We start from the raw sequence: 18752 nt of genomic DNA, 5'->3' as shown, positions 1-18752 counted from the left end.
CGCCTCGGCAGCATAAACCTGAGCTTCTGCCTCAACGCCTCGGGGAAGCACGTGCCTGACTCCATCGGTGAGTAGCGAGCTCGGGCGCCGGTCAGAGCAGCCGGGAGCGCGGTGCTGCCTCTGATCTTCCCAGAATCCCCTGGTCTGGGGAGTCTCACTGTCCCGGGGCACGGGGGAGCCCGTGGGGACGTGTCCATCCTACTGTGGGGTAGGTGAGAGAAGCAAGGTCAGGGCGTGGGTGGGAACCCAGGGGGCAGCGCATACTGCTGTGGGTGAGCCAGTAGGGGGCGCTTGTCCCCCTAAGGACAGGTGGCTTCACGGTTGAGGCACTGACCCTACACTCAGCTGTTCTGCTCCCTTGGGGCAGGTCACGTACCCACTTTCCCTGGGGGGCTGGAGGTCAGTTTGTCGCTGTCCATGAAGTGCTGATAACTCACTGTCAGTCATTTATTATCTGATTGATTTCTGAACCAGTATCCCAGCACGGTGGTGGGGCGCTGTGCTGCAGGGAGTGGGGTCGGGGCTCAACAGGGGGCGCTCTCCCTACACCGTTGATGCTGACCCCAGTGTGGCACTTGGGGACAGGGCTGTGTTTCAGATGAGATGTAACACTGAGGTCCTGGCTGTTTGTGGGGATTAAAGATGCCCTGACCTGTTTTCCTGAGGTCGGGGTGACCTGTTTGGTGACCTGTGTCCTCGTTCAGTTCAAACTTGGGTAATTTCTTTCTGCCTCTAAATTCCCCTTAATTCCAGTGAGACACAGGATTCATCTTTACTTCCAAAATGCTTTGTAAGGTTGCTGTGCGCTGTTAAACAGCTGCTGAGCCCCGCCCCAGAGCTGGCTGCATGCCAGTGGTGGATGAAGGGCTCCCTTCTGAGGCTAGCTGGTGCCTCTGTGAAGCGGGGGGGAGGGGGAATTAGCGGGGTGCTGCCGAGGCCTGGAGCCGTGACTGCAGCGCTGCCCTGGCCCCTGGGCTTTCCACTCACCCTGGCCTCTCCCCCCCCCCCCGACAGGGTTCACTGTGGAGCTGCACCTGGACCACCTGAAGCAGAAGGGGGCCGTCAAGCGGGCGCTGTTCCTGCACTCCCGCCAGCCCCACCTGGCGCAGACCATCCAGGTGCACAACGGCGCCCTGGAGAAGTGCAGGGAGATGAAAATCTACCTCCGGGTAAGTGGGGCCAGCCCAGCCGAGAGCCGCAGCCCGGCACTGGGGTGACCCACCTGATCCCCAGGGGGCGCAGAGCCAGCCCTCGCCCGTGAGGCGGGTACAGGGGGCTCGCTGGGGAGGCTGGCAGACCTCCCCACACTGCCCAGTGCCCCGAGCTCTCACGGCCACGGACGGTCTGCGCTGGCCAGGTGCTATGGCGGTGGGGTGCCCGGGGGTCCCGGCCAGCACCAGTCCGTGCTGCCCCATAGCACTCTCTTCTCTCCCCAGAATGAGTCGGAGTTCCGCGACAAGCTGTCCTCCATCCACGTGGCGCTGAGCTTCGGCCTGGACCCGCGGGCCCCGGCAGACGCCCACGGGCTGCAGCCCATCCTCAACTACCTCACCAAGAGCTACATCGAGCGGAAGGTGCGGGAGGGGTGGGGGACGGCGGGAGACTAGGGGCTGGCGCCGCACTGCCCGGGCTCCTCTGTGGCGGCTGCTGAGGGCTCCCTGCGGGAGGCTGGCATGGTGGCAGGGCCTGGCCAGGGGTAGGGGAGCCCCAGCTTGGATCTCAGAGCTGGGTTGCCAGCCTGGCTTTGTCTGCAGGGCCAGGCCCTGGGAGGGAGGGATCAAATTGGGGCCCCCAGGGTCATTTTGCAGGGGCTTTTCTGCCTGCTGTGCCCTTGGGAGGTCCCGTGGAGCCAATCTCACCGCGAGAAGGTGCCTCTCCCCAGGTTGCAGGCTCCTTAGCACCCCCCTTCAGAGCCCGCAAACCGGCACCCAAGTGCTTCCCACCCTGGTCTGTCTCCAACTGGCCCTGGCACTGGGGTAGGACAGGCAGAAATGGACACACACATACCCTGCCGCCAGCACTGCCATCCCCACCCCCTGATCAGGAGCCTGATGCACTAGTGGAAGTGATGGGGCTCAGGAGGTTCCCCATGTGTGTGCACCAGGGGTCTTGGCTTTGTGGTCCCCCAGCTCTCTGTGGGGCCCTGGCTGGCTGTGCTGTTCCCCGCCCCCCCAATGCCCCAGGAGCTGAGGGGCAGAGCACTGGGGCAGGGCTTGGAGTGCTAACCTGAGCAGCTCCGTGGTCTGCACCACGCTCTGGGGTTCACCCTGTGCCACCTCGGTGCGGGGGGCAGTCCTGGGGCATGGAGGTTGCTGTCACTATAAAGGCAGCAGGGGAGGGATAGCTCAGTGGTTTGAGCATTGGCCTGTTAAACCCAGGGTTGGGAGTTCAATCCTTGAGGGGGCCACTTAGGGATCTGGGGCAAAATCAGTACTTGGTCCTGCTAGTGAAGGCAGGGGGCTGGACTCGCTGACCTTTCGGGGTCCCTTCCAGCTCTGTGAGGTGGGTATATCTCCCCTGACCAAGGGACACAGGTTGGAGGGCTGCTCACACCGACGCCCACCCCTTCTCTCTGACCCCCAGGCCCAGATCCAGCTGGATTGTGGCGAGGACAATATCTGCGTCCCCGACCTGCAGCTCGACGTCTTTGGGTAAGGCTGGCGGGAGGCGCCTCGGGCAAGGGCAATGCCGGGGGGCCTCTGCAGTGACCAGCTCAGAGCGTGGGGTGAGCTGTGAGCAGCAGCAGCCCTGCACTGGGGGTGGGGGGCTAGGGGTGCTGGCTGGCAGAGACAACTGGTGCCTGCTGATGGCAGGGCACAAGTTAAAGGTTCCGCCCCCCAACAACTTGAGTCACCCCCGCCCCGCACCCAAAGCCTAGTGGCCCCTCCCTGCAGCTCCCAGCTGTTCGCTGCTCCCTCCGGCCACAGCTCGCAGCTCACCAGCTCCAGAAGCTTCCTCACAGGGAAGTGGCCTGGCTGGCAAACCCTGGAAGAAATGGGGGGGGGGCACATGGGGCCCCCCACTCATCGCATCACTTCTACAGGCTGGGAGCTAGGGCTCCTGGGTTACATCCCTAGCCTCCAAGGCTCAGTGAAGGGGCCATGCTGGGACCGGCGCTGAGGATGGTCTGGGAAGCCTGGGCATAGGGCGGCCCCCAGCAACCCCCCTCAGGCCGAGGGTGCGGAGGGCTGGGAGCGAGGATCAAGGCCAGCTGCCCAGGTGGATGAGAGCGGGGCACTGTGCATGAGTTGCCAGTGGGGCGGGGCAGGGAGGGGGCGCAGTTAGGGTGAGGGAGGGGCAGTTAGCGCTGGGGGCAGGGAGGGGGCCATGAGTGATGCTCTCCCCCGAGCTGGGTTTCTGGGCTGCAGCTGCATCTTTTCTGGGTGCTTGCATGTGGCAGAGGCCCTGGGGAGTCTCTTTTCCCCACCACAAGGTGAGACTGTTCCTCAGGGCACCCGCTCCCTTGGGCTTTGGGGCAGGCCTGCCCAGATCTGGCTGGGACAGTGCAGGAGCGGTGTCTGGGGGGCCTGGCTCAGGTACCCTACAGCAGGGTGCCAGCCCCCCCATCAGCTTCCTTTCCTTCCACCTCCCTCCCTCTCCCCTCTCCTGCTGCCGATGGTGCCCTGCTCTCTGGATCATGGGGTGTGAGACGAGAGCTTCCCACTGGGGGTGGGGCTGGGAAGTCCCCAGAGGCCCCAGGTCAGTGGGGTGGGTTGGAGATCGCCTCTGTCTAGAGCGGGATGGGAACTCAGGGACGCTGCCCCCTCTGCCCTGGACCTGCTCCAGTTTCTCCCTGCCCCATGGGCCTGAGGCGGCTGGGTCTGGTGTGGTGCTCACCCACCTCCAGGCAAGGCCCAGATGTGGTGAGAGGAGGGCAGGAGCTGATGCCAGCCCCTCCCTCGCAGAGCTCTGAGCCCGGCCTGGAGGAGGCCTGTTGCAGTACCCCGGCTGCGTGGGCGACGTGACACCCCCTCCCCCACACACATGGCCTAACGCAAAGCAGCTGCGCCCGCATATGGAAGCCCTTAGCCTGGCGCTGAGTGTAAGCGGAGCTGGGCGGAGCTCAGGCAGCGCTGGCACAGCTGTGTGAACAGCAGGGACACCCCCCACTAGCTGGTGAATGGGGGCTCTGGCTGGGAGGCGCTGTGCAGGCGAGTCCTGGCCGTGCCATGCCGGGGCGGGAGGGGCCGTGTCTCCGGCTGTGCCCGCTGGCTCTCATGCCCATTGTGCCCTGCAGGGAGCACAGCGTGGTGTACCTGGGGGACAAGAACGCCCTGAACCTGACCTTCAATGCCCGCAACCGCGGGGAGGGTGGCGCCTACGAAGCCGAGCTCTACGTCATCCTGCCCGCCGAGGCCGACTACTCCGGGGTGATCCGCAGCCATGGGGTAGGTGGCAGAGACGCCTGGGGATCGGCGCACCCCGGGAGCCGGCCCGCTGCTCTGGGAGCGATGCAGGCCCCAGGGACGTTGCTCCTGGCTGCTCCCTCGCAGGGCCGTGGGGCCCAAGTCCCTGGCTCGGGGCTGCGGCTCCTTGGCATGGGCCCCTCAGTGCCGGTCTGAGCCCCCGGAACAGGGTGGCCAGGCGTGTGCTGCCTCTGAGGACGGGACTCCTGCAGGGGAGCTCCGGGGTGCCCCCGCTCCCCACAGCAGGGTGGTACAGGCAGAGGGCCCGGTATCTCCTCTCCCCTCCAGTCCCCCTCCCCCTGCAGCCCTGCTCTGATCCCAGCTTCCTTCCCCTCCCGCGCAGAACTTCACCAACCTGAGCTGCGCCTACGAGTCGGTGAACCGGACCTACATGGTGATCTGTGACCTCGGCAACCCCATGAAGTCGGGCACCAGTGTGAGTAGCTGTCCCACACCTGGAGCACCGGCCACTGCCGCCCTCACTGGGCAGTGCCCTCTGCCCCTGGGAGTGGCTGCCTATCCGAGACCTGCTCTGCTGAGAGGCCAGGCAGGCCTGCTGGGTGCCATGGCACTGAGGCGTCTGGCCATTTCCAGTGGGCATTGGGGAGGGTGGGGTGTTGGGGTGCCAGGCCTGGGGAGGCCCCTGGGTGTGGGTGTGGTTGGGTGCTAGGGCAGCTGGGGAATGGGGGTGCGGTGCCAGGGCAGCAGGGGGCTGGGGCAGGCAGGGAATGGCCGTGGGATTTCCCTTTGTCCCCAGTAAATCTGCTGCTGGGAAATGCCAACTGGCCCAGCAGGGCGACTCATCACAGTCGCCCTAGCCAAGGCCAGCAGGGGCGTCATTCCCCCCGGGTTTTGTGGTAGCTGCCTGCATGTGTTGGAGTTGCTGAAGGCCCAGCACCCCCATATGATGGGGCCGGGGGCATGTCAGGGGCGGGCAGAGAGCTGGGCTGTCACGGGGCAGGGGGCACATTGGGGCAGAGGGGAGGGCAGGGAGCTGGGCTGTCATGGGCTGGTGGGCACATCGGCGGTGGGTGAGCAGCTAGGTCCTTCCAGGGAGCTGGGAGAATGGAGCCATTAACCCTCCTCTGTCCCCCAGCTCTGGGGGGGCCTGCGCTTCACCGTCCCCCATCTTCGTGACAAGAAGACCATCCAGTTCGAGTTCCAGATCCGGAGGTAATGCCAGGCATCCTCATCCCTTCCATCCCCCCCACGCACACTCTGGGACCTGCCCTCCCCAGCTATGGGGTGGGGTCAGGGCTCCCCACTCCCATACCCCCATTGCTCCCTCAGGGAGGATCCCAGACTGGGCCACCCCAACCCAGGAGCCCAGATGCACCAGTGCTTAATTTGTAATGAAAGAGGTGCCGAGGCTCAAGCTATTTTTTTACATTCTTAACTGATGTGGCAAATCCAGAGGTGGCGGGGCTCTGACGGGACGGGCCCGGAGCTGGCGGGGCTCTGATGGGCCGGGCCCGGAGGCGGCGGGGCTCTGACGGGCCGGGCCCGGAGGCGGCGGGGCTGTGACGGGCTGGGCCCAGAGGCGGCGGGGCTCTGACGGGCCGGGCCCGGAGGCGGCGGGGCTCTGACGGGCTGGGCCCAGAGGCGGCGGGGCTCTGACGGGACGGGCCCGGAGGCGGCGGGGCTGTGACGGGCCGGGCCCGGAGGCGGCGGGGCTCTGACGGGCCGGGCCCGGAGGCGGCGGGGCTCTGACCGGCCGGGCCCGGAGGTGGCGGGGCTCTGACGGGCCGGGCCCGGAGGCGGCGGGGTTCTGACCGGCCGGGCCCGGAGGTGGCGGGGCTCTGACTGGTGCCAGGGCTCTCCCCACGGAGTGGAGCAGGGAGCCATGCGGGGGGCAGCAGGGAGCCATGCGGGGGGCAGCAGGGAGCCGGGCAGGGGAGCAGGCTGCTCCGTGACGCGCTCTGCTCTCTCCACAGCAAGAACGAGAACAACTCCCACAGTGAGGTGGTGGCGTTCCCGCTCCGCGTCGAGGCCGCCGCCAGGGTCTCCTCCCACGGGTGAGTGTGCCCGGCCCCAGCCTCCCTGCAGTGCCACAGCCCTGAGCCAAGGGGGCCTGGCCTTGGGCGGGGGGGGCCAGCACTCAGTCCAGGTCCTGTTAGCTGCTCCTCTGTAGCCCCCCCAGCGCCCCTCCAGCAAACACCCTCCTCCCCCAGTCACTAATTCACATCCTGCCCAGGCCGGCAGGGAAGCCATGGCCCAGCTGTGGCTGTTCTGTGGCCCCTGCATGACGCGAGCTCAGCAGCTCTCAGCGCAGCTCGCCAGTGGCCCCTCGCTGCAGAGGCTGTCTGGGCTGCGGGGACTGATCCCCAGGGCCAGCAGCCAGTGACCGTCTGCGTCTGCCCCGCAGGGTCTCCAAGCCTGAGGCCGTGTCCTTCCCCGTCTCGGGCTGGAAGCCTGCCAGGAGTCCGGAGAAGGAGCAGGATGTGGGCCCCGAGGTGCAGCATGTGTATGAGGTGGGTGTCATACGAGGCGCAGCTCCCCTGGCTGGGAGGGAGCCGCGCCATCCCCCCTGCAGGCTGGGTAGGAGCAGTCCAATCTTCCAGCCCCTCTGCTGGGGGATATCGGGGGGCCATGGGGCCAGGACAGGTTGGGGAGGGGGGTTCTTTGGGGCCAGTATGGGAGCAGAGGGGCTGCCTGTGGGGCTCGCCCTGGGGGCCCATACTGAGGGGGGATGTTTTGGGGGGGGTGCTCACTCCACCAGGGCACTCCGTCCAGGCCAGCTGGAATGCCCCACTCCCTGCTTTCTCCTCTCCTCTCGCCTGGGGGTCACGGGCACCGAGGCCACTGCACAGCCAGATGGGCTGCCCTATTCCCGGTGGGACACTGCAGACTGGCACAGACCCTCCCCCTCCCTCTCCTCCCCTGCAGCTGGTGAATGAGGGTCCCAGCACCATCAGCCACGGGGTCCTGGAGCTGAGCTGCCCTATGAGCTTCCAAGGGAAACCAGTGATGTACGTGACCCGCTACTCGGTGCCGGCCAACTGCACCTCCAGCCAGCCCGTCAACCAACTGAAGCTGCAGGTGACTGGGACACAGGGCTGGCCCCGGCCAGGGCGAGCCTCTGGGTGCTGCGATGGGCTGGGGCTCTCCACTACGGGGCAACCCCCTAACCACCCTGTCTGCACAGCGTCCCGTGGGCCCTGGTTACATTCGCAGGGCAGCAGGGGCTCAAGTTGGGCCAGCCAGGGGCTGAGTCCGGGCTTCCAGGGGCTGGAGGTTGGGTGGGGGGTGGAGTTTGTGTCGGGAATCACAAAAATTAGTGAGTTGGGCGGGGCAAGCACAGAGGAGGTGAGACCTGCTGAGAAACCTGCTAATGCCCCAGTCCGGCCCCGCAGCCCCTGCTCTAGCAATGACCGATGGAGTTGAATTGTGTCGTGTGTTCCTGTGAGGGGGATGCCACCCCATGCCCCTTCCTGGCTCCTGTTGCCGTTGTCGCGTTGCCTGGAGCGGCTCGTGAGCGTGAGTGCCGAGTCAGGGCAGACTGTCAGAAGCAGGGCAGACGCCCCACGCGGGTGATATGTTCCGTAATTCGATTTCACCAAGCCAGTAACAACTGTGAACTCCTGGATCGCTGGACCATGGAGTCACAGACAGTCAGTCCCCTGAGACTCTCCAGTCTGTCTTGCCACTGGACTTAACAATCACACACCCCAAAAATCACACCGCATTCAGGCTGGGGCCAGCCCCAAGGGACCAGTCACTTACCCCAGGTCACCTGGTGCGCTGGCTCCTACTCCAAAGACAACAGCTGTAGCCAGTTCTTTACTTAACTGTCTAAAGGTTGATTAACTAGGAAAAAGCAATAAGAGAGATTTACAGGTTAAAGCAGGCAAACGTACACACCCCACGAGTTACCATCTCAGTCCTACAAGTGATGGAATTGTAGTGATCGGTCTTTTCCAAGTGTCTTTGAATCCCCTGGGGATCTCTGGCCTCAGTTTAGAGTCTGGCCCTTCAGAGTTCAAATGGCCAAAAAGACGCCTTTTCTTCTTGTCAGGAATGTCGATTCCCTTCCCCCAGAGTTCAAGATGATGGGCTGAGTCCATGTGCATGTCCCCTCTTCCTGGGTGGAAGGGAGCGATCAGCAAAGTCTTTTGTCCTCTGACGTACCGCAGTGGTTTGTCGGGTGTCTGTTGGCAGTTTCAAAGCTAACACTTTTACATTACAGAGCAGCCCCTGAAATCTTGCCTTATACCATGGGACCCAGACATTATCAGTGAGATGAATACATGACTCCTGGGGGAATTCGGCACCAAAAAAAATGAAAATTTCTGCACAGAATATTTTAAAATTCTGCAAATTTTATTTGTCAAAATAACACAGTATAATCAGATTAGTTCCACTATTTTGGTAATTTATTCCAAAACACCTGTCAGCAAGTCTAACAATACAGACAACAACAAAACATTTCCTGAATGTTTTTGACAGATAGATGCCTTACTAGGCATATTAATACAGAACTTTGAGTAATAATTCATATTTCCTGCCCTCCGCAGAAGCAGTGCAAAGGCTGGGGGGAGTCGGGGTAATGGAGGAGCTGAGGGAGAGGGAACTAATTGCTGGGAAGGAGCCTGGGTGTGAACTTGGAGGGTTGTTAGGTGTGGGTAGGAAAATTATGGGATAGGGTTTTTTTCTGGGGGAAGGGGGATTGTTAGGGAGCCTTCCCCATGCAGACACTGGCTGACCCCTTCCCGCCATGTGTCCCTGCACCCTCACTCAGCCCCCCCCACTCCCATTCAGCCCCTGCTCCAGTCTTCCCCTCCACTAGCCCTTCTGAATCCCAGTCTGTGGGCCCCACCCAGCAGCCCCATGTGCCACACACTGTCCATCCCCCCCATAGCCCATGGCTCCTGACCTGGCCCCATAGGCAGGGCGCTGCAGGAATGCAGCCTCTTCTCTTCCCTATCTGCAGCTGGGGCTGCTCTGTTCTGGTGCCGCAGTGGCCCCTGGTGGGCAAAAGGCATAACTGCAGCACTTCTCAGCAGAATGTATTTTCAGCTGAGAAAAAAAATCTGCGTGGCACATGAATTCTGCGTGTGTGCAGTGGTGCAGAATTCCCCCAGAAGTAATACATGCAGCGACATGCAAGCATTTCATAGCGTCTAGACGCTAAAAACATTCTTATAAGACTAATAACTATTTTCAGCAAAATTAGCGTACAGGTGACCAGGTCTGGTCTCCAGCTACAAGGCCGTCAGTCAGTGCCTGCAGCCTGGGCAAAGGCTGGCATCTCTCTTGCAAGGGTCACAGCTGGATTGCAGTCAGAGGGGTGGGCAGCTGTGGGGCAGGTTAGAAGTGCTTGCCTTTACCAGCGGGGGTGGGATCTAACGCGGGCCTTGCAGGCCTGGCATCCCCCCCCCGCCCCTCCCTTGCACAGGGCATGTGGGGGACCACGTGAAGGTGACCCTCTCTCATTGGAATGTGTTTGCAGCTGGAGAAGAGTCCCACCACCTCTCCCAGCCTGGAGCAGCATTACCTGCAGAGACGGGACGCGGCGTGGAGCAGTGGGGCCTCCGGGAGCCCCCACACCCTGGTCAGTGCTTCTCTGAACGCTGCACACCCCAGGCCAGGGGTCGCTGATCTCCGTGGGCAGCTGCGCCTAGGGTGCCCTGTGACTGCAGGGGGGTGCAGTGCACAAGAGTCAGCCTCTGCCTGGCCCTGGGAGTGGAGAGTCGTCAATAGGCACCCACTCCCCAGGGCCTACAGGCCTGGCACACATGGGCAGAGTGTTACCTGTGTCCTTGCCCTGTTCTAATTCAGGAGCGTTTGGTGCACCCAGTCCCCTGCCATTGCACCTGGATTCAGATACTCCTCCCATTCCCACGCAGCACTGCTGTGTGCTGTCCCGCCCCAGAGGTGGCTGCATTCTGGTTCTGCCGCTGCTACCAGCCTCCTTTTCCATGCAGAGCCTGGCGCCAGCGATGGTCGCTCTGCCTTTCAGAATGCCGAGGCTAACCCCGGTCACTGGGCTCTCGGCCTGGGCTGTCTCTGCTGAGCCCCCATTCCTGGGGCTGTTTGCCAGCGGCTCAAGGTCTAATGGTGGAGATGGTCACTTCTATTCTGCTGGGCCCCAGCCCCTGCTGTGTCACTGACCCGCTGTCCAATGGCCTCTCCCCACAGACGTGCCCCGAGGCCGAGTGCTTCCAGCTGAGCTGTCAGGTGGGGACGCTGCAGAGGCAGCAGCGGGTCAGCCTTTGGCTTTACTTCCGGATATGGGCCAAAACTTTCCAGCAGGTGAGTACTGCTCTGCCCCCTCCCAGCTCCCTGCCCCCAGGGCAGCCGTGTCTGGGAGGCCCCACACATGCTCCCCAGGCAGGCCCGGCCTGGGGCCTCAGCTTTCCTGTCAGCAGGGGCCTCCTGCGTCGCTGCAGCCAGCCCTTCTTTAGCCCATCCGTCCCCTCCGGCCCTGGGTGTCTGCGTGGCTCCCCCGTTTGCCAGTGTTTGGCAGGCTGGGGCGGGGCTCCCTTTCCCTGCTCTGGGCGGGCTCCGCTGGCTGTCTGTCTGTCTGCGCGGAGGCCCCACGTTGCAGCTCCCACTGGCTCGGCCCTGCCCTGCCCTGGGGTCTCTCTAGGATTCTCCCCCACCCGCCGGGGGAGCCGTGACCCGGATGAGCTCCCCGAGTCTCTGCAGCATTCCAGGGCACCTGTTGCTCCCTCCCCACCAGGCTCTTTGCTCAGACCCTCCTACCTGGGCAGGGTAAATGGGGTCTCGCCCCCTCCATTCTTCCAGACCAACTCGCGAGAATCACCCTGGGTGGCGTCAGCTGCTTCCAAGGATTGCGGCAGGGGGCGGGTGGCACCAGCCTGCCCAGCCCCCGAACAATCCCCAGCAATGCACCTGCCTGCCCAGCCCCCCCCAGCCCCCCAGCAATGCACCTGCCCGCCCAGCCCCCGCCCAGCCCCCCAGCAATGCACTTGCCTGCCCAGCCCCCCAGCAATACACCTGCCTGCTCAGCCCCCCAGCAATGCACCTGCCTGCTCAGCCCCCCCCAGCCCCCCAGCAATGCACCTGCCTGCTCAGCCCCCCCCAGCAATGCACCTGCCCGCCCAGCCCCCCCAGCCCCCCAGCAATGCACCTGCCTGCTCTGCCCCCCCAGCAATGTGCCTGCCTGCCCAACTCCCGCCCAGCCCCCCAGCAATGCACTTGCCTGCCCAGCCCCCCAGCAATACACCTGCCTGCTCAGCCCCCCCAGCAATGCACCTGCCTGCCCAGCCCCCACTCAGCCCCCCAGCAATGCACCTGCCTGCCCAGCCCAGCCCCCCAGCAATGCACTGGCCTGCCCAGACCCACAGCAAGCGCCAGCTGGGCTCCTTTCTGCCAGCCTGTGTCCAGATGTGAGGCGATATCACCACCTGGTGGCCATCCCAACCCCTGCGCTGCCCCAGCTCCATTGCCTGTTGCAGCCCCGAATTCACGTCTGTTTGCCCAGGCCAGAGGCCCCTGACTGCAGCCCGGCCAGCTCGGCCTTTCCCTTCTCCTACCCGGAGCCGGGATCCCGTGGCTGTGCCTGCATCTGGAGTCACCCGTGGCAGCTCTTCCCGGTGCGGCCCCAGCCCTGCCGTTGTGGCAGCCCCGAGGCTGGGAGCTGGAGCTGTTGCGAGCTGCCCTTGGTGCCCGTCGGGCCTTTCCAGCCAAGCAGGGTCAGTCCTGGTCAGTGCTGAGATGGGAGCCCGGCAGGGAGCACCCAGGGTGTGCAGGAAGCACCGGGGGCCGCTCTCCCCTTACTCAGTGCTGACCCCAATGCAGCAGGGGGGTCTAGGCTGCAGTGTGCGTGCCCCCAGGGTGGGTGTGGCTGTGCTGCAGGGGCAGGCTGGGTGCCAGGGGGTGGGGGGCTGACGGTAGTGGGGGGGCCCCTGCTGGCCTGGCTGCTGGGGCTGCTCCAAATGCCCTGTGGTTCCAGCTAAATGCAGGATTCTTGTCCATGCCGTGCCCTGCCCTGTGGGGTGGGTCATCTCCCCCCAACCAGAGGTAGCTGCATCTCACAAAGCCCCTCCAGGGCTGTTAGCTGATCTCTGTGTTACCAGCTCCCACGGGGCTCACTGGACCTGAGGCTGACAGAAGCAAAATGCCTGAGCTCCCAAGGGCTGATTGCTGGTAGTGCCCAGCGCTGTCCTGAGCCAGCCCTCGCCCGGCTGCGCCGGGGCGCCCACTACTGTCCCCATGGCCCTCGCCCAGCCGCGCCGGGGCGCCCGCTCTGTCCCCATGGCCCTCTTCCAGCCGCGCCGGGGCGCCCGCTCTGTCCCCATGGCCCTCGCCCAGCCGCGCCGGGGCGCCCGCTCTGTCCCCATGGCCCTCATCCAGCCGCGCCGGGGCGCCCGCTCTGTCCCCATGGCCCTCGCCCAGCCGCGCCGGGGCGCCCGCTCTGTCCCCATGGCCCTCGCCCAGCCGCGCCGGGGCGCCCGCTCTGTCCCCATGGCCCTGTCCCCATGGCCCTCGCCCAGCCGCGCCGGGGCGCCCGCTCTGTCCCCGTGGCCCTCGCCCAGCCGCGCCGGGGCGCCCGCTACTCTCCCCGCGGCCCTCGCCCAGCCACGCCGGGGCGCCCGCCCGCTCCCCATGGCCCTCGCCCAGCCGCGCCGGGGCGCCCGCTCTGTCCCCATGGCCCTCGCCCAGCCGCGCCGGGGCGCCCGCTCTGTCCCCATGGCCCTCGCCCAGCCGCGCCGGGGCGCCCGCTACTGTCCCCATGGCCCTCGCCCAGCCGCGCCGGGGCGCCCGCTCTGTCCCCATGGCCCTCGCCCAGCCGCGCCGGGGCGCCCGCTCTGTCCCCATGGCCCTCGCCCAGCCGCGCCGGGGCACCCGCTACTGTCCCCATGGCCCTCGCCCAGCCGCGCTGGGGCGCCCGCTCTGTCCCCGTGGCCCTCGCCCAGCCGCGCCGGGGCGCCCGCTCTGTCCCCATGGCCCTCGCCCAGCCAAGCCGGGGCGCCCGCTACTGTCCCCATGGCCCTCGCCCAGCCGCGCCGGGGCGCCCGCTCTGTCCCCATGGCCCTCGCCCAGCCGCGCCGGGGCGCCCGCTCTGTCCCCATGGCCCTCGCCCAGCCGCGCCGGGGCACCCGCTACTGTCCCCATGGCCCTCATCCAGCCGCGCCGGGGCGCCCGCTCTGTCCCCGTGGCCCTCGCCCAGCCGCGCCGGGGCGCCCGCTCTGTCCCCGTGGCCCTCGCCCAGCCGCGCCGGGGCGCCCGCTCTGTCCCCATGGCCCTCGCCCAGCCACGCCGGGGCGCCCGCCCTCTCCCCGCGGCCCTCATCCAGCCGCGCCGGGGCGCCCGTCTGTCCCCGCGGCCCTCGTCCAGCCATGCCGGGGCGCCAGCCCTCTCCCCGCGGCCCTCGCCCAGCCATGCCGGGGCGCCCGCCCTCTCCCCGCGGCCCTCGCCCAGCCGCGCCGGGGCGCCCACCCTCTCCCCGCGACCCTCGTCCAGCCACACCGGGGCGCCCGCCCTCTCCCCGCGGCCCTCGCCCAGCCACACCGGGACGCCCGCTACTCTCCCCGCGGCCCTTGCCTGTCCGCGCCGGGACGCCTGCCCTCTACCCGCAGCCCTCGTCCAGCCGCGCCAGGGCGCCCGCTACTCTCCCCGCGGCCCTTGTCCAGCCATGCCGGGACGCCCGCCCTCTCCCCGCGGCCCTGCCCATCTGCGCCGGGGCGCCCGCCCTCTCCCCACGACCCTCGTCCAGCCACACCGGGACGCCCGCCCTCTCCCCGCGGCCCTCGTCCAGCCATGCCGGGGCGCCTGCCCTCTCTCTGCGGCCCTCGTCCAGCCATGCCGGGGCGCCCGCCCTCTCCCTGCGGCCCTCGTCCAGCCATGCCGGGACGCCCGCCCTCTCCCTGCGGCCCTTGCCCAGCCGCGCCGGGGCGCCCGCCCTCTCCCCGCGGCCCTCGCCCAGCCGCGCCGGGACTCCCACTACTCTCCCCGCAGCCCTGCCCATCTGCGACGGGGCGCCCGCCCTCTGCCCACGGCCCTCGCCCGGCTGCGCCGGGGCGCCCGCTACTCTCCCCATGGCCCTCGCCCGTCCGCACTGGAGCGTCCGCCCTCTCCCCACGACCCTCATCCAGCCGTGCCGGGGCGCCCGTTACTCTCCCCGCGGCCCTCGCCTGGGGGCGCCCGCTACTCTCCAGATCCTGTTGCTGTATGTTGCCAACCTGCCCTTCTGGGTTTCCCTGCAGAAAGAGAACCAGCCCCAGGCCCTGCAGTGCGAGGCCGTGTACCAGGTCCGCAGGATGCCCTACATGATCCAGCCCCAGGATTACCCCAGCGAGGCCTTAAAGGTCAGTGGCTGCCCGTGGGCCATGCAGAGCGGGTGGGGCTGAGGGGGGCACACAGGGGGCGCCTGGGGCAGAGTCAAAGCCCAGCCCAGTCCCTGCAGCAGGACCCCCTGCAGGCCCAGTGTCCAGCTGAGAGTGTGCGGGGGGCAGAGCTCCTTCCCCTGCCGCTCCAGGCCGGTCACCCGTCAGGGCCTGACTGCTCAGCTCTGTAGCCCAGGGCGTGGGACCAAGCTCTGGGCCCACATGGGGGTCAGAGAGCAGGCTGCCGCGGGCAGGGGGAAGCAGGAGGGTGTGGGGGGAGCCCAGCCCCCGGCTGCTGTCTCACCCTCCCCGTCTCACGGCGTTGGCAGGTGTCCACGGCGATTCAGTGGGTGAAACCGGAGAGCAGCCACGGGGTCCCGCTGTGGATCATCATCCTGGCCATCCTGCTGGGGCTGCTGCTGCTGGCACTGCTCATCTACGTGCTGTACAAGGTGAGGGCACGGGGCCGGGGTGCGGGGGGTGCCCAGCAGCCTCCGGAACCAGCCCTGGGAGCACAGGCCGGGCTGTCCCCCGCGGGCGCGCTGCACCGGGCCGGCAGGCATCCCTCAGCTCAGCAATCTCACTGCAACATGGGCCATCAGTGCCAGCTTCCCCGGGCATGCAGCTGGGGAGCAGGCGCCTCTCACGGCCCATGGGCATCCGTCCCTCCCCAGGCAGGGAGCAGGCACCAGCACCATGCAGGTCCTGAGCCAGCGGGCTGGGGCCTCAGCCCCTGTGAACAGCCACCAGCCTCCGGTGTGGGGCCTGCCCTCTGCGAGGAGGGAGCTCTCCGCAGGCTGGGATAGAGGGGCAGCGCCAGGGTGGGGCGATGCCAGCAGGGACAGGGCAGGCGAGGGTCACCCAGGAGTTACAGCTCTGTAGCTTGGGGATCAGTGGTTAGAGTCGGGGGGCTGGGAGTCAGAACTCCTGGGTTCTGTGCCCAGCTCTGGGGGGGAATGGGGTCGAGTGGCTGGAGCAGGGGGCCTGGGAGACGGGGCAGGCGCTGTCAGTGCCCGTGCCCGTGCCAGTGCTGCCTTGTGCGCTCACTGCCCGGCTTCTCTGCCTCTTGTCTCTGCAGCTGGGGTTCTTCAAACGCTCCCTGCCCTACGGCACGGCCATGGAGAAGGCTCAGCTCAAGCCACAGGCGGCCTCAGAGGCATAGTGGGGCCGGGGCCGCCCAGCTGCTCTGCGCGTCTGGGCTCTGTCTGTCTGTCTGTCTTGTTTGCTTTTGCCGGCGTGGCCGCCTCGGAGCGGCATCGGGGAGGGGCGGCGCGGCCTGGCACAGCAAGGACGGGCCGCTCCCAGCAAGCTCGCCAGTGGGGCAGAGACAGACCCAAGGAAGCCCCACCGTGGGGGGGCCATGAGCTGAGCCCCCAGGACTTCAGCAGCAACTGGAGAACGCCCTGCCTGATCTGTGCCCATAGGGGTGGCATCTCTGCCTCCCCTCGGCACCAGGCCCCGGCAGCCGCCCACTGCCCTCGGCGGGCACCCCAGCGGGTGAGATGCTGAGGGCTGCGCTCTCCAGCCACGGGCAATACTTGAAGGCTGCTGGGAGGCCCTGCTGGGCTCTGCGGCGCCGTGGACTCCTCCCGCGGCACAGCGTGACGTGCCGTCCCTCTGGCCGGGTTGGCACAGGGTCGTGGAGTCTGAACAGGACAGTTTACAAGCTGCCCGTCCACTCAGACACGCCCGGATAAGCACAATCGCCCCATGCAGCCACCGCCATGGAGCTGGGTGGGACTTCCTGCCTTCCCCAGCCCACTTCCTGTCTGAGGCAGCTCCCCCGAGGACATGATGGACACTTCCAGCCAGGGGTTCTCGGGGCCACACTCAGCGATGCCAAAGATTGCAGCATAGGAAGCCGAAGCCATGGCCCGCCAGCTGCGCCTGCCCCAGCCCTGAGCTCGCAGCCCGGCAGTGGGGCAGGGCGGCCCCGGGGTTGCGGCCAGGATTCTGGGCTCTCCAAGTGCAATAAACCCGTCGACGTCAGTATTAATCTTCTTAATTATGATCAGGAATTTTCTCGTGTGGTTGGAGGTCTGGCCCAGGTGCTCCCCGCTTTGCACTGACCCCACGCTGTAGGGCCAGCCCCCTCCCCCGCCCCATCCCCCCTCCCCTCCAGCCCCGCTCCCAGCGTCTCTAAGTTATTATGTTGTCTCCTGCCTGAAATCTGGGGGTGGCCCCGAGCTGGCCCTGCGCTGCCCTCCGACGCTGGCCCTCAGGGATGGCCGGGCTGCATTGGGCGCAGCCTGGCAGGACCCCCATGGAGAGCATTGGGTTTCGCCTGGCGTTCCTGGGCAGCTGTCCGCAGGCTGGGCAGACTCCGTCATGGAGAAGGGGTGCCAGAGCAGCCTACTCCGCGGGCTCTGCCCCATTGCCCCCTGGGCCGGCTGCCCCACGGCTGCCTAGCCGGGAACCTGGTCTCGCTCCCAGACGGCACTAGCTGGTCTCGGGGGAGGGATGCCTGGGGGGGCAGCCGTTGCCCTGGTGGACCAGCCCAGATGCCAGGTGCCAGCAAACAGGACAGCCAGGCTGCTGGAAGGGCCGGGCCGTGAGCTACCATGCAGCCGAACCCTCGCCCAGAGCCCCCATCCCGTCAGTGGGGTCCCGGGCAGCGCACCCTTCTCAGGGCTGGGAACCCCTCGCTCTGCTGGGCTGAGCCAGAGCCCTGGGTCCTGCCCCTACCTCTCCCGGGGCTGGGGGTGCTCAGGTGAGACTGAAGCTTGAGCTGTGACTCGTGCTCCCACGGCCGCTCTGGGGTCCAGGCCTGGCCGTTGCTGCCCCAGGGCCCGAGAGCTGGCAAAGTGGGGACCGAGTCGCCATTCCTCTCTCCCGCAGGCCATGGGCAGGGGATCGAGGGCGGGGTCCCGGGGCTGGGGGTGGGGCTCTGGCAGCTGCTGGATTCTCACTGGAGCATGGCCCATTGGGATCAGGGCTCCGCGGCCACTCCCAGGGCAGGTGCAGCAGCCGAGAGTCGAAATTGCACTACAGCCAGCAGCCCCTGCCCAGCCGGGGGGGGGTGTGTGTCTGTCCCCTCTTCTTGGTATTTATCCTTCCACTTTATATTGGCTGTTCCAAACAGCCGCCCATCTCACACACACACCACCCCATGGGGGCAGATCCCAGCTCAGGAGGCCAGAGCCCTGGTGCCTTTTGGTGCTGTGTACTGGGGGGACGGTCCTTGGGACTGGGGCCCTCCCCATGGCGGACACTTTCCCCTCTTTGTTCTGTGTTGATTTGCTGTTGGTTTGAGAGAAGTGGAGGGGAAGGGTTGGAAATTTTTGGTGAATGGGGGAAAAAAACAGGTCGTTTCCCCCCCCTGCTCGAGGGAAAGTGAGCAGGGGGTGGGGGAGCTGTTGTCATTAATTGGTTGGGGGGGATCCAGCTTCCTGCCTCAGGGAGGCGCTCACTCTCTATTGTTATTTTATTATTAAATGTGTTCTAAAGACTCTTCCTCGCCTGGTCATTGATGGCTGCACCTTGGTCACCCTCGGTTGTGATTAGTGGGTGCGAGCAGCATGGCGTGCACTGGAGAGAGGGAGAAAGGATGGGACGTGTGTGTGTGTGTGTGTGTGTGCGCGCGCGCTACCGCCCCCTGCTGGTCAGGATGGGGACCTGTGTGTGCATATGCACCAGAGCCCCCTGCTGGAGCACATGGGACTGGTGTGTGCCACTGCACCCTGCTGAACAGGATGGGACTCACGAGTGCGGCCGCATGTGCCACTCCCCCTGCTGGAGAGTGTGGGACCTGTGATGCCGTGTGCACCAGCCACTCAGCAGCCCCGGCTCCCTGTACAATCCACGTGGGGAGAGAGGAGCCTAAGAACGAGCTCCCCAAACACCAGCCCGCTAGTCAGCTAAGCCAGCCAATAGCTGAGGGCAGGGGGGTCCTCTCAGGCTGCAGGGGGCACCTGTCTCTGCTGGCCACTGCCCAGAGCCCCTCTCCCGGAGTCCAGCCCCAAGCCGGGTCTTGCATGAACAGCAGCTGCACCTGCATCACTCCAGCTTTTAACCCTCAGCCCCAGGACTTCGCACATTCACCCTGGGTGTGGGA

General features: G+C 66.2%; 1 protein-coding gene across 2 annotated transcripts in view; it reads left to right on the top strand.

The window, feature by feature from the left end:
- ITGA5 (integrin subunit alpha 5) overlaps positions 1-18149 on the top strand; it is a 57786-nt gene extending 39637 nt beyond the window's left edge. For both annotated transcript variants that reach the window (XM_044994768.1, XM_044994767.1), the window contains exons 16-30: positions 12-67; positions 1015-1169; positions 1437-1574; positions 2584-2651; positions 4238-4388; positions 4750-4842; positions 5503-5579; positions 6341-6421; positions 6772-6877; positions 7293-7445; positions 9856-9957; positions 10545-10658; positions 14579-14680; positions 15028-15150; positions 15777-18149. In XM_044994768.1, the coding sequence (XP_044850703.1) occupies positions 12-67; positions 1015-1169; positions 1437-1574; positions 2584-2651; positions 4238-4388; positions 4750-4842; positions 5503-5579; positions 6341-6421; positions 6772-6877; positions 7293-7445; positions 9856-9957; positions 10545-10658; positions 14579-14680; positions 15028-15150; positions 15777-15860 (1603 nt within the window). In that variant the 3' untranslated portion in view covers positions 15861-18149. The remainder of the gene's footprint in view (positions 1-11; positions 68-1014; positions 1170-1436; positions 1575-2583; positions 2652-4237; positions 4389-4749; positions 4843-5502; positions 5580-6340; positions 6422-6771; positions 6878-7292; positions 7446-9855; positions 9958-10544; positions 10659-14578; positions 14681-15027; positions 15151-15776) is intronic.
- Positions 18150-18752: the final 603 nt, after the last annotated feature.

This window comes from Mauremys mutica, chromosome 20 (assembly GCF_020497125.1).
Source record: "Mauremys mutica isolate MM-2020 ecotype Southern chromosome 20, ASM2049712v1, whole genome shotgun sequence".
NCBI lineage: Eukaryota > Metazoa > Chordata > Testudines > Geoemydidae > Mauremys > Mauremys mutica.
The sequence above is the reverse complement of the archived record's forward strand: the minus strand, read 5'-3'. Positions and strand labels throughout refer to the sequence as shown.